The 13,770-nt window shown below is 34.1% G+C and overlaps 1 protein-coding gene across 1 annotated transcript; it reads right to left on the reverse strand.

Moving 5' to 3' along the window:
* Positions 1 to 506: 506 nt before the first annotated feature.
* Positions 507 to 9,364, reverse strand: LOC134263362 (uncharacterized; the record flags this gene model as incomplete). Its single annotated transcript, XM_062745695.1, has 2 exons — positions 9,079 to 9,364; positions 507 to 640 (listed from the first exon to the last, which is right to left on the reverse strand). Coding segments are annotated over exons 1-2 (420 nt in total), but the record flags the coding sequence as incomplete, so codon positions are not given.
* Positions 9,365 to 13,770: the final 4,406 nt, after the last annotated feature.

The raw sequence follows: 13,770 nt of genomic DNA on the forward strand, positions 1-13,770 counted from the left end.
TTCAATGAGTAAAATGAAGAAGTTAAACCGCGTAGTTTTTAAAATTTTCATTCGAAGTTTCACAAAAATTGAATTTGAAGTGAAAAATATTTGTATAGTCCAATAAGGAGAGCTGGAGACAGATAGACTTTTGAAGATCATAGAAGGTTTACAATTCCTTAATATTTTGGAAATTTTTTAGATGCTTCTTCTGCAACAAAATAGGCTATTCAGATATCCTTTTCTTTAATTTGTATCACATGTCTTAAGATGAAATTGTATAGTTATAAAAAATAGTTTACTTTGTGCTGGCACTGACATATCACAGGTGCGTGTAAAGAATCAAGTTTCTCAATTCTAGCTTCATACAGTTCTGCTTTATCCTTATCAGTGAGCCTTGCATAAAATGTACTTGCTGTTCTGTACGAAGACAGTGTGAATGGTACTAAATATGCCCTAGTCTTTTTGCGTGCCTTTGACAAACTGTAAACCCCACTATAATAAAAGAATTTTAGTAAAAACTCCACCTTTCTTGTAGCATTTTTATAACCTCTGGCTTCTGTAAGTTCAATCTCTGTTAGAAGCCACTTTTCACACTTATTGATAATGGAGTCCACTTGATATTCTTGGGCTAACGGAAGTAACTTCTCAATGATAATATCTGAAATGTATAAAATCAAACAAAACCCTCAATATAGTTATGTTGAACCTCAAGACTGACGTGACATTAATTAGCAATTCCTAAATCTCGGGCTTTGATTTACATGTAAGCAGTATATTTCAGAAGGAATCAGTAACACACTGTTTGAATAAATTATTTACATATTGTCTACATATACTTTTCCTTTTGAATATAATATATAGTTATTGCGTAAAATTAAACATAGAGTGTTTCTGGTCCATGTGGTATTAAGCAAAAATCTGTATCTACTGCTTCAGATAAAAACACATACTGGATCATTTTGAATGGTTTTCGAAAAAAATATATTTGATAATTCATGAAGACATGAACGGCACTTCAAGCAGGCATATTTCATGAAGCAAAGAAGGGTTTCATAATAAAGATAAAGGCATTAGGCGTTGCGGCTCATGTACTTCCTGAAAATTTTATATCTTATACATGTGTATTCACATTACAATGCGTATTTGCCCTAAGACTGTTATCAGGCTGAATTTAGTTCAGGGGGGGGGGGGCAAAAGCTTGAAATTCTAATTAGAAATTCAGTTTCGAATTATTTGTCATCAAGGAGCGACACTTAAGCTTTTAATTTGTTAAATGCAAACAATAATCAATTTGTAGGTCTGACCTTTTTCTGGTTGGTGGATATCAGTATATGACAGTGATGAAGTTTTAGAATTAGATAGCATTAGATAAGTTTTTAACCATAGAACTGAATTTTGAACGAGAAGGGAGATGTTAACAACACAATCTGGTGATAGCTGGCTATTATTATAAATAAATAAGGAAAATTGAAAATGGAATATTTGAAGTCATCTAATTTGTCAAAAGCTTTAGTTGCTAGGTTGCCCTTATCGTCTTTTGTCGGCACATCATCCAAATATGTAACAAATGTGGCAGACTCTTTAGCGTCTTTTTTGATGATCAGGTTCATTGGAATACTTGTATATCGACATAAGGGTGAAAATAAAATTGTGAATCGATAATACATCGTCGATGTTCTTAATGTCGAGTTTAAGGCGAAACAAACTTTGAACTATTTTTTCTCACATAGAATATTTTTAAGCAAATTCACTTAAATAGGAATATAATAAATTAGCTAACAAAGGAGCAAAATTACTGCCATTGTGACCATGGGAATCCCGACAGTTTGTTTGAAGACCTTGTCTCCGAAGACAACAAAAATGTTGTCAATGATGAACTCAACCACCCTTTTCATATCAACTTCAGAAAGTTTGTGGACCATGTCAATCCTCGTCATATTACATGTATATTCAAAAAATTTAAAATGAGCATTTTATTATATGTTCAAATATTCATTATGTTGATTTGTGAAGTCTCTTTCCATATCATTTGATAGAATTCTTGCTGTTAAATTCTTAAATCAACCTGTTTGTAAGCACCAGGCTTTGGTGAATAACATTGTAAAGTAATGCATTGCATTACCATTACTTCAACAATTTGGACGTTAAATAACCATTTCCAGTACTCTATTTTCTTTAAGTAATGCATAACATTACCATCACTTTTGTAAAGTAATGTATTACCATTACTTCTGGAGGTTTCTTCAAAAAAGAAATACCAACTTTGCAATTTTTTCATAAGCATGCACCCACCTCCTTCAAATCTATACATGATAAATGATAATTCGAAGAACAAGGTTCAATTTTGCCTTATCTGACCCTGTGAGTTTCTGAGTTAACAATGCATTAGATATCACTTAGATCTTTGTTGATTGCGTAATCTTTCAAAAATGACGTAATTTTCTGGCTAGTCAATGCATTATGTCGTCACGAAATGCATCAATTTCCAAACGCTAATTTTAAAGCTATTTTTCGATTTTTAATATAAAGCACAACCTCTGATCTAAAATATGCAACTAGTAAATGATAAAAATGTTTTTGAGGATTAAAACACGTTTTACTTTTTAGATCGGAGTATAATGCCATTACATGTAATGCAAATTTTTGGGCATTACACATTACAAGCATTACTTTGAGTTGATGTTATGCATTGCAATGCATTATCATTACAATTAGCATTACCTCAAGCCTGGTAACCACGGAGCAAGCTCAACAGCACTGGAACGTCAGAACGTAGCGTCATTAGGTTCTATGAAATACTCTCTCTTTACATTTTACACAGTATGGCCCAAAACAAGCATATTTATTAAATATGTATCTATATCATTTTGCTAACATTTGTTCCAGTAGCATACTTGTCTTTGTCAATGTTACATTTTTATCACAGGTGCTTGAGGACAGGACCCCCCCCCCCCTCCCACCAATATAGACCCCCGGGCCTGTTAGACTTTTTTCACATAAATTATATATGGATGACACATTTGTGATATAATCTATCCTATCAATTCAGAAAATTTGCTTAAACTTACATTTTATAAAAATATCTACCCCCTCTATATAAAAATTAACAAGGTTGCCAACTTCGTCTGCAAACCGAGAGGCACTGCCAAGAATTTTGGTTGAATCGTCTCATAAATCTAAACAAACCCCTAAAATCAACAACTCATATTGTAGACTGAATATTCTTTTCATTAACCACCAACTTTCATGAAGGTTAAGGCACTTAAACAGTCGCTATGACCAAGTTTTCGAAAGGATGTCAGGCTACAGTCAGCGTTTTAGCTTAGTGAACGGAAGTGACAAGGAGACGACTTTTTACCAAAATACACAGTTCTGCAGAAAGTCTGAGACACTGTTTTGAAGTAAACTTTTGAAGAAATTTGGTTGTTATACACTTTAAAAAATGTCTTTTAAATGTATTGGGAGAATAGAGTTCTAAACCGCTGATGCAAATGAAATGTCTCTAATTATTTTTAGGCGGGCTCATTGCTCGTAGAGCAATGCCCGGCTATTGCGACGGTGAGCAACGAAAATGCTGCTTCTTCACCGCCAAATTGAGTGTACGAGTAAAAAAATTGTACGTACGCCCAACCGCTGTTGAGAATACAAAATTCATTCAAATACCTCAAGAAATAGTAAATCGAATATTTTTATCAAAATATTAAATTGTTTAATATTTTTCCTGGCTCCTTTTACTAATATTTTACGAAGAAATTCAAAAGGTGCGAAAGGTTTTCACCAGGTATCCCTGTGTGCGTCATATTCTATAAATAAAGGTTGTACTATCAGGCTAACACAAATGCAGGGAACATCATGAATGACTTGATGCAAAACTCCCGCTGAGGACACACCAGTGCATAGTCGTTTGACCTTAATTAATCTTGCTGCATCGGTGTTTATTTACTTCTGTTTGAATATAAAACCCCGAAACGATACATGTGATAAATATTTTACTGCCTGTTAATTTCTAGCTATATTTTATTTAATTTTTAAAACTTTTTAATACTATACATGCCATTGAGATATTTTTATGTGTAACATATCCTCTAAACGTCTGAACTTGATTTTAAACTGTCACCACGGTCTTTGTTCATTACCCTGTAAATGAGCCCGGCTTTCAGTACTTCTGAGTACTTTGATTCAAATACCTGATTTGCATGTGACAGTTATGCCCTTTTAAAAATACAATTTATAAAAATATCTTCTTTTCCTCAAATATTTGTGTAAATCAACAAAACATTTAAAAGTAAAATTTTGATGAAGAATTCGTACAAAAAAAAAACAAGAATATATCTATTGTTGATATTTTACACGCATATTGGGTATATGGGTAACATCGGGAATTAGTTCTCTCCTCATTACTTCCGTTAGAAAAAAGCCCAGGGGTCTATATCGAAGGGGGGGGGGGGGTCCTGTCCTCAAGCAAATGTGATTTTTATTGCATAAATATGCTTTACCACAGGTGCTTGAGGACAGGACCCCCCCCCCTTCGATATAGACCCCTGGGCTTTTTCTACTTTTTTCTCATAAAAAATCTTTCATTGCCATATTTGTGATATGATCTATACCAGCAAATCAAAAAATTACCTAAAACAAACGTTCTATTAATTCTACCCTACAACAAGGTTGCCAACTCCGTAAAAAGCTTATTGAATTGAAGTAATGAGGAGAGGACTAATTCCCATGTTCCCCATACAAACAAATATGCGTGTAAGATATCGATAATAGATATAATCTTGTTTTTGTACGAATTCTTCATCAAAATTTTATTTTTAAATGTTTTGTAGATTTACACAAATATTTGAGGAAAAGAAGATAATTTTATAAATTGTATTTTTAAAAGGGCATAACTCTCACATGCAAATCAGGTATTTGAAAAATAATTAGAGACATTTCATTTGCATCAGCGGTTTAGAACTCTATTCTCCCAATACATTTAAAAGACAATTTTTAAAGTGTATAACAACCAAATTTCTTCAAAAGTTTACTTCAAAACAGTGTCTCAGACTTTCTGCAGAACTGTGTATTTTGGTAAAAAGTCGTCTCCTCGTCACTTCCGTTCACTAAGCTAAAACGCTGACTGTAGCCTGACATCCTTTCGAAAACTTGGTCATAGCGACTGTTTAAGTGCCTTAACCTTCATGAAAGTTGCATGGTGGTTAATGAAAAGAATATTCAGTCTACAATATGAGTTGTTGATTTTAGGGGTTTGTTTAGATTTATGAGACGATTCAACCAAAATTCTTGGCAGTGCCTCTCGGTTTGCAGACAAAGTTGGCAACCTAGCTGCAATAATGTAGCCCTCTCCTTTTTTTTTTTTTTTTTTTTTTTTTGGGAGAGGGCTACAACTCCTTAGGATCTCCGTAATGGTGCAGAGCGGGAGCGATTCGCTCCCGCATGGATTTCGGCTTAAATTGTTAGTAAATGGCTATTTTATTTATATGTCTTACCTGGACTTCCAAAATGTAGTTATCCCAGACATAAATCGATCCAAAAATATACAGAACAATCCATATATCAGTATTTTTCGTGTATGTCAACATCACAACTTAAATTTATCCGCCATGTTTACTGACCTTGACAGATTTTATTTCGGGACAGCCAATGAGATTAAGGATCTATAGGGAGCGGATTTCTTTGGAATTACCTTATTTTAAGCTTAAATATCGGTGTTTACAAAAAAATGAAACATGGAATGATTTTATTTATCGATGTTTAGTGTTACTATTCATCACAATTATTTATAAACATCGACATTTGCTTTATTGAGTTGTTCTAAATTTCAAGCGCAAGTCTCACTACGTCACGCGTGAACTGTCATGGCTGCCGAAGTAAATGCACAGATTTATTTTATATGGTTTTCGCGTTTAACGAGCTTTGATGTCGACAGTGAATAAAAAATTCGTCTTATTAGAAGTAAGTTGATAGTGAAAACAATTTATTCTGCCTGCAGTCGCCAGTATTTACAAAATATTTTTGCACCATTACGGAGATGCTGTGGAATTGTAGCCCTCTCCAGAAAATACCAGATAAAAAAAAATCGGAGAGGGCTACATTATTGCAGCTATTGGCAACCTTGTTAATTTATATATAGAGGGGGTAGATATTTTTATAAAATGTAAGTTTAAGCAAATTTCCTGAATTGATAGGATAGATTATATCACAAATGTGTCATCCATATATAATTTATGTGAAAAAAGTCTAACAGGCCCGGGGGTCTATATTAAGGGGGAGGGGGGGGGGTTCCTGTCCTCAAGCACCTGTGTTCTTTACAAGACCAGCAGCTGTGAAGCGCCTAACTCTCACAATGACCTTACAAAGTTTTAAATGTTTAGAACAGATTTTCACAGATAATACAAACTACAAATAAGTGGTCCATGAACTTTCCAAACAACCCTCAAACTTGAGTTAGAATCATCAGTTATTTCAAACAAAGTAATCTTGTTTAAAATCAATCGTCAGATAGGGAAAATTCCGACTATCATTTCTATTGAAACATCTTTTATTAGATTACTAGTATCATAGATTACAGAGCTCATCTCAACAAATATTGCCTTTAAGTAAGTTTAAGTCCCACATTAAATTGATGATCAAGTAGTGTATACATCCAAAGATACAAATTTTATGCAATTTTGATCAGATAGGACTTGCAGTTACTTAAGAATTCATAGACTTATCCAATAACAGATCCAGCAACCGAAGCAAGTATGGCCGTGAATATCCTTAGGCATATAATCCAAGATCTGGTCTGCATAGGGCTGGAAATGAGACCTATACCCTAAATTTTAACCTGCATCAAAAACTTTAACCTGCTCCAATACATTAATATGGTAATTTCTTTGCTGAAATTGCAGCATCTGAAATCTTGGCTCGTACAGCAAAAACATTAAAAGAATCTGCCATGCATCCCTGGGTCCGCTGTCATAAAACTTTGAGAATTCTCAAAAAAAAATTCTCAACTCAACTCTTGAGAATTACTCAGAATTTGAGAATAAAAGAGTTTAAGGAATTTTTATTTTTCTCATCTTGTTTTCGACGGCCGCTGAGTCTGAGAATTTAGAATTTAAGAAAATTCTCAGACTTGAGAACATTCTCAGACTTAAGTATGTTTATGACACCGGACCCTGATTAATGAAGGACATAGAATTACTTTTAAAAAACTTTACATTCAAATAATCTGGGACGCCGACACCGACAGCGAGGGTATTACATAAGCTCACCTAACTTCGTTGTGGTTAGCTAAAGAGCAGTTTTTTATATATTTACAAGATGTGTTTGTGAAACAGTATGCACCCGGCGACAGCAAAGTTTGAAAAAAACTATTTTAGCATATAGGTCACAAGGTCATTGACCTTGATGTCATTGAAAGAACTTAATCAGTGAAGTATGCCAAGCAAATGTGAAGTCTTTATCTCTCATTGTTCAATAGTTATGGCAAAGTTTCGAAAAAGCTATTTTTGCATATACGTCACAGTGAAGGTCACTAGGTCATTGACCTTCGTCTCATTTGTAAGAGATTAATTAGTGGAGTAAGCATACCAATGCAAATATGAAGTCACTATCTCTCATGGTTCAAAGGTTATGACGAAGGTTTAATTTGAGAACAAACAGACAGACAGGGCAAAAACAACATCCGCCCCAATCTATTGATTCTTTTAGGATAAAAAGCCCAAGTTTTAATTTATCGTGAGGAATGGTTGTAAAAAGTGTTGAAAAGTTGCACATTATGACGCTATTGAAAAAGACGATTTTCAAAAGTTTTTGGAGTATTTAAAAAACCTCATGCATCTGATTTACACCTCTTCTAGAATATGCTGTCGCACAATACGTCTGAATTTCCTCCTCAACAACAGTATATATTTTTGTAAGGAGTTAGGAAGGAGGTTTAGTACAGCATTTGGTTGACACTGCAATGTATCTATGAAGTTTAGGAATCCAATATAGGCAGAGAAAATCGAATCCACCTTGGTTGACTGGTATGTAAAAAAAATTAAAATTACAAGAACTAAATAATAGACCTGCATCCAAAACTTAAATGGAATTGTATGTCAGATCTAGAATCTTATGCAAGTGCATTAGATTGCATCCTTAGATATATCATCTATGCACGTTTAATCAACATAGGCCCTATAGTTACTCAATGAACCTGGTCACTCTTCCGGTAAATGTAGGTCAGCATCCAAAGCCAGGCTGGTAGTGTGCATCCATAGATTTATCATCCATGCAAATTTGGTCAAATTTGGTCAACATAGAGCTTACAGTTCCTTGGAAATGAGGCCATCAATCAACATCAACCTGTTCACTTATCTGGAAAATGAAGGTCCGATCTAGCATCCGAAGCACGTTCATTAGTGTGCATCCTCAGATGTACCATTCAAACAAGTCTATATAGGGCTCAAAACTACTCGAAAAGACTAAATTGCACCAAAAACAACCTGGTCGTTGCTATGCTGAAAATGCAGCATCTGAAACAATGAATGGTACATTGATACACACTTGATGTATCCTTCGTGCATCTCTGTGAAATGTTGAACAGATAAATATTTACCTTAAATGAAAACTGCTTCAAATTCATGTAACTGGGACGCCGACGCTGAGGGTATCACTTATAAGTTCCTTCTTCCTTCGTTGAAGTAAAGCTAAATTATATGTACATACGAAGAGTGATGTTTGCATACAATTAAAATATATACACCTCTAAAGTAAATGTGTGCGGGTGAAAGATTTAAAGTATATGTAAAACATTTTTGTGTATTTCACTTATACTATACGAGTGCACAAAAATTGCAATTAAAATCCAAGTCGGGTGTCTTAGCGACACGTTTCATTTTTACTGTTTTTCTACGGTAATTTTCTATATCATTAATAGTTTAAACGATTAAGGAATCTTTACCTAGAAACAAGCAAAGTTTGTTTTCACATAAAACACTGATATTCTACTTTCGGTTTAAATATATAGCCTCTGAATGAATTATTTCCATTCAATATTTAATATCTGAATTAAATCATTTTTTGTGACGTGTAAACAACCATTAAAGAAACTATATTAATACATACCATTAAAATCCAAGCATTTATTTGGGGAAAGGCACATCAAAAAGTATTCCATGTCTTTGTACTTCTTTCCAGGTAGTTCAATTTCAGTTGCATTTTTTTTTTTAAAATCGGACGAAAACATAGCTTTGAAGACAGGGGAGGCAAGAGAGAGAATTGATTTAGCGGTGTACATCTTTTTCCCTTCAACAACAAGAGCTACATCTGTAATGCCTGGTTCTTCGGGAAATTGTGTGCTTATCTTCTTATCAGTGAATTCCATCCCCTTTGCTTGACTTTCAAACGACATGCAGCCTTTGACGCAAACTAGAAGTAGTATAGCCTACTGTTGTATAATTAATTACTGATCAAGTGGAACAGAAAACTTTGCATAAAAAATAATGACTGAAAACTGAGTTACCTGGCCTTGATCTTACACTATGAAAAGATAACTCTAATTAAGAATTACTTGGCTTTTTGGTACATTATGATGACTCGATACCTCACTTCAAAAAGCGTTAGCATAAATAACGTATAAAACATAATAAATATTCAATCTGAATTTTGAAAAGTTACTGTTAAGTTTCGGTAATTTTTCAGAAGACTTTTTACATTAAATTCAAAATTATAATAAAATTTGAACGGGGATGTCAATTTTACTCAGTCAGCTAAGTCGAATAGAGGGAGGCTTTAGTCAGGAGTCGAGTACTCATGGAAATTTGATTTTTTATGACTTGTTTTCTCTTTTTGTCTACACAGACTACTTGTACAATATTTTTACTAAATACATGTACAGAATTGCAAAAGCTCGCGTTTGTGTTTTCTAGTACAATACCTCATGGATCTGATAATGATCAGGGGTCATTTAAACCTCAGCCAGTGACTCGTGACTGATGAACGGTTAAAGTGTACCTCTAATTAAAAATACACTGAGAGCTTGCAATAAATTAATCAGATTTTGCACAATCAATAAGTACAAATTTGAAGTGACTGAAAGAAAAAAAAATTCGTTGATTACTGTCCCCAACTTCCATGTTTTTACAAATATGCAAGACCTTTTTAATTAATAATAAGTTTGATTCTTCTTTAGTTAATTATTGCGTTAACATGATCTTATGGTACTGCAGGTTGAAACATTATAAACTTAGTGGAGCAAACAAACCAAATAATTCTTAAAAATCCTTTCAATTTACAAAACTAAAAGGAAAGCAATCCTTTTAAATCATTTTATTGGTAGCAACTATTTTCTCTTCGCATGCACTTGTTTATTTAGCGGAAAATTTAAGTTGCAATCGAAAAACATATTTATGTGATACTAGAGGTACTGTAAATAATAAGCCCACTAAATGATAACCATCCCCCCCCCCCCTTGGTTATAATGGCAAAGTCCGTGATTTGCATTGCGAGACCCGAAATAAGTGTCAGATAAAAACGTTAAATAGGAGGTGCACAATGGCATTGTCATTTAATTTTAATCAGTTGTATAGGAGTTGCGGTACCCTTAAATATTATAGAAAAAATGACCGTGCTCATGTTTGTGGTATGAAAGAGTTGCGGATAAGAGATGGGTACCCTTCAATATTACAGAAAGAATGGCAGTGTTCATTTTTACTCAAGGAAACCCGAAATATGTGTCTGATACAAATGTAAAACTTAGGCAATCAGAGAATACAGAGCTCACACAACGAATGTTGTCTTCAAGTAACCAAAAGTCACACAATTAACCAACATTCTAAAGGTGTACATCCAAAACTGCAAAATTTTTGCAACTTGATCAGATAGGTCTTGCCGTTAATTTTGAAAAGACCTTTATTCAAAAACTTCAACTAGTCGCTCATCAAGAAAATGTAATTCAAATCCAGCATATGAAGCAAGTTTTAAAGTTTTCATCCCTTGATCATCATTTGTGCAAGTTTGGTTAATATAATGCTTATAGTTTCTGGGTGATAGACCTGCACCCATAACATTACCTGGTCCATTATCTGTATGTGGAATTCAGCATCCGAAGAGAGTCCATTAGTGTGCATCCTTACATGTATACTCCATGCAAGTTTGTTCAACATAGGGCTTATAGTTACTTGGAAATGAAACCTGCACCAAAAACTTTAACCTTAAATTTTCACTCATCCGGAAAATGTAGGTCAGATTCATCATCAGGAGCAAGCCTGGTAGTATGCATCCTTATATGTATCATCCATGCAAGTTTGGTCAACATACATTTGTAGGGCTAATAGTTACCTGGAGATGAGACCTACACCAAAACTGAACCAAAAATGATACCTGCTCCAAAACCATTAACCTGGTCATTTGTTTGCTGAAATTGCAGCGCCTGAAACCTCGCATTGAATGGTACAAAATAAAACACACTAGAAGCATCTTCCATGCATGTCTAAACAATATAGGGCATGGAGGTACCTAAAAAGAAAATTGCTCCAAAAAAATTAACCAGGGACGCCGACGTTGACACCGTCGAGGGTATCACATATGCTTCCCCAACTTCCTTGAGCTAAAAAGGAGGTGCAGAATGGCACTATGTTTGAAAGATTCTATTACAGTCTAATTAAATTGTATTCGATCAATAGTATAAGAAGAGTTGCAGACAAGAAATGTGTATCCTAAAGTTTAACAGATAGACGTACAGATGGACGGATATCCCGATCACTATCTACCCTCCCGCTTTTCAAGCGGGGGTATAAAAAGCTGTATATGACACCAAAAAGCCTGAGCTTGAATTTATCGTGGAGAATGGTTGTATAAAGTATTAAATAGTCGTACGTTTTGATGTTATTGATTTGGGTAAAACTTTGTGATATCAAATTTTCTCAAAGTTCCTTGCAGTGGAATTTCTTAAAAATACACCCAGACGTTGGCGAAACATGGAAATCAAAGAGACAATAGACTAAGTATTCCGGATGGTGCCTGGCACAGGCTCCAAAAGCCACCACTAGTGTCTAGCTCAACCTGTTGGTCGTTTAAACTTATATATTTGCCTACGAAGAAATTGATGCCCCGATGCTGTGAATATTAGTAATATTTTTAATTAGGCCTGAAAACATAACAATGAATTAAGTACATTGTATTTAAAAAATATATTAAAGAACCGTATTAGAAACTAGAAAGTTAAAGGCAAATTTATAGGCAATATGCAAACCATCTACCATTCCGGTTTCAAAGGCGATTAATAATTAAAGAAAGATTACATGAAAATAAATTATGTTATGGTTTTAATACGGCCTGTATCTATGCTCTTTTTATGGGGTCATCTTTTAAAAAAAAAAAAATGTTTAGTTGCCCTCTCCCGACCGACGGACTTAAAATGGTCCGCCTCAAAACTTTCTTTTACATTCCAGAATATATATTGTTTTCTTTTTATTCCTCTTAACCCGTCAATATATATGTTAAAATTTCCAGGAAAAAAGATTTTCTTACCTCCAATAATTTTACCCTGAGTCGAGAGAGGGCAACCAATAATTAGTTTAAAGGTGATCCAGATTTGCATTGTTTTAACATTTTTAGATCGACACCGTTCGTCATATAACTTTTTCATTGTAAAGGAGAAATTTTGCATGTGCTCCAACGTATTATACAAGTGATGTAAATCAAATGTCCAAAGTACGTATTTTTTTCATTTAGAACAATTAAAATCACTACATTTTCACTACAAGATAAAACGGGACGTGGAGATCGGTCCCTCGGACGAGACTGTATAAACCGAGGTGCCGTGTTGCAATAGGTGTTGGCACGAAAAATTCCTCACTGCTACATGTGAAGGAGAATACTTGCAGTGGCCTAAAATTCGCCATTTAGATATACTGATGGTGTTTTATCAATTGATAATAATTTCTTCCATCCAAGTGAATAGTAAACATCACAGAGTCTATCACATTTGTGTCATATTTGGATGTTTAATTTCCATGGACGATAAGGGCAGATTTCAAACAAAATTGTATGACAAATGATATGACTTCAGCTTCTCCATTGTCAACTTTCTATATGCCACAGCCAAGGGAAGTTTTAATCCTATCTCTTCATTTATACAAATTTCATTTATTAAGCAGCGTTCGTAGAAGAAATTGAGTTCTGATTTTTTTTTTTTATAACCAAGTAGTTCGTGAATGATTTAACTAGATAGGGAATAACCCCATATTTCTATGTAGATGTAAAGAATTATATTGTTGAATCAATCAAGACTTTTGTTATATTTGTGTAGATGGATCAAAGATTAGATGGTCGGTAACCTAATATAATATAATTATGTATACTTTGGGAATTTACTAAAGAAGCTGAGTTGCAGTTCTGTCTTCATTTAATAGGTTGAATAAAAACCATTTCCTGACATTGAAATGTTTTATTAATTATCATTTGAACAATTGCAAATGAAACATGTACAAATAATGAAGCATGAAAGTTATAAATTACCAGATACATATTTGCTCAATACGTATACACCAACACAACCTGACTGAAAGATAAGAATTTGCGGGTCCATAGTACAGTATACTACACTGAAACTTTATGTAACCTCATCGTAAGAAGAAATGCATTTAATTTCAAATCAATTTATGCGAATGACTGAAGACACTTGCGTGCAACTGGAAATGTCTGACAAGCGAAGTGCTGTGCTCAAATTATACATTGCATCCAAACACCACTGTGTATAAAGGTGTAAGTTTTGTGATTCTGTGCTTCCTCAACCAAGTCTTCATCTAAAATAAT

This window comes from Saccostrea cucullata, unplaced genomic scaffold (genome assembly GCF_032062105.1).
Source record: "Saccostrea cucullata isolate Sc308-1 unplaced genomic scaffold, CSIRO_AGI_Scuc_v1 ctg11291, whole genome shotgun sequence".
NCBI classification, from domain to species: domain Eukaryota; kingdom Metazoa; phylum Mollusca; class Bivalvia; order Ostreida; family Ostreidae; genus Saccostrea; species Saccostrea cuccullata.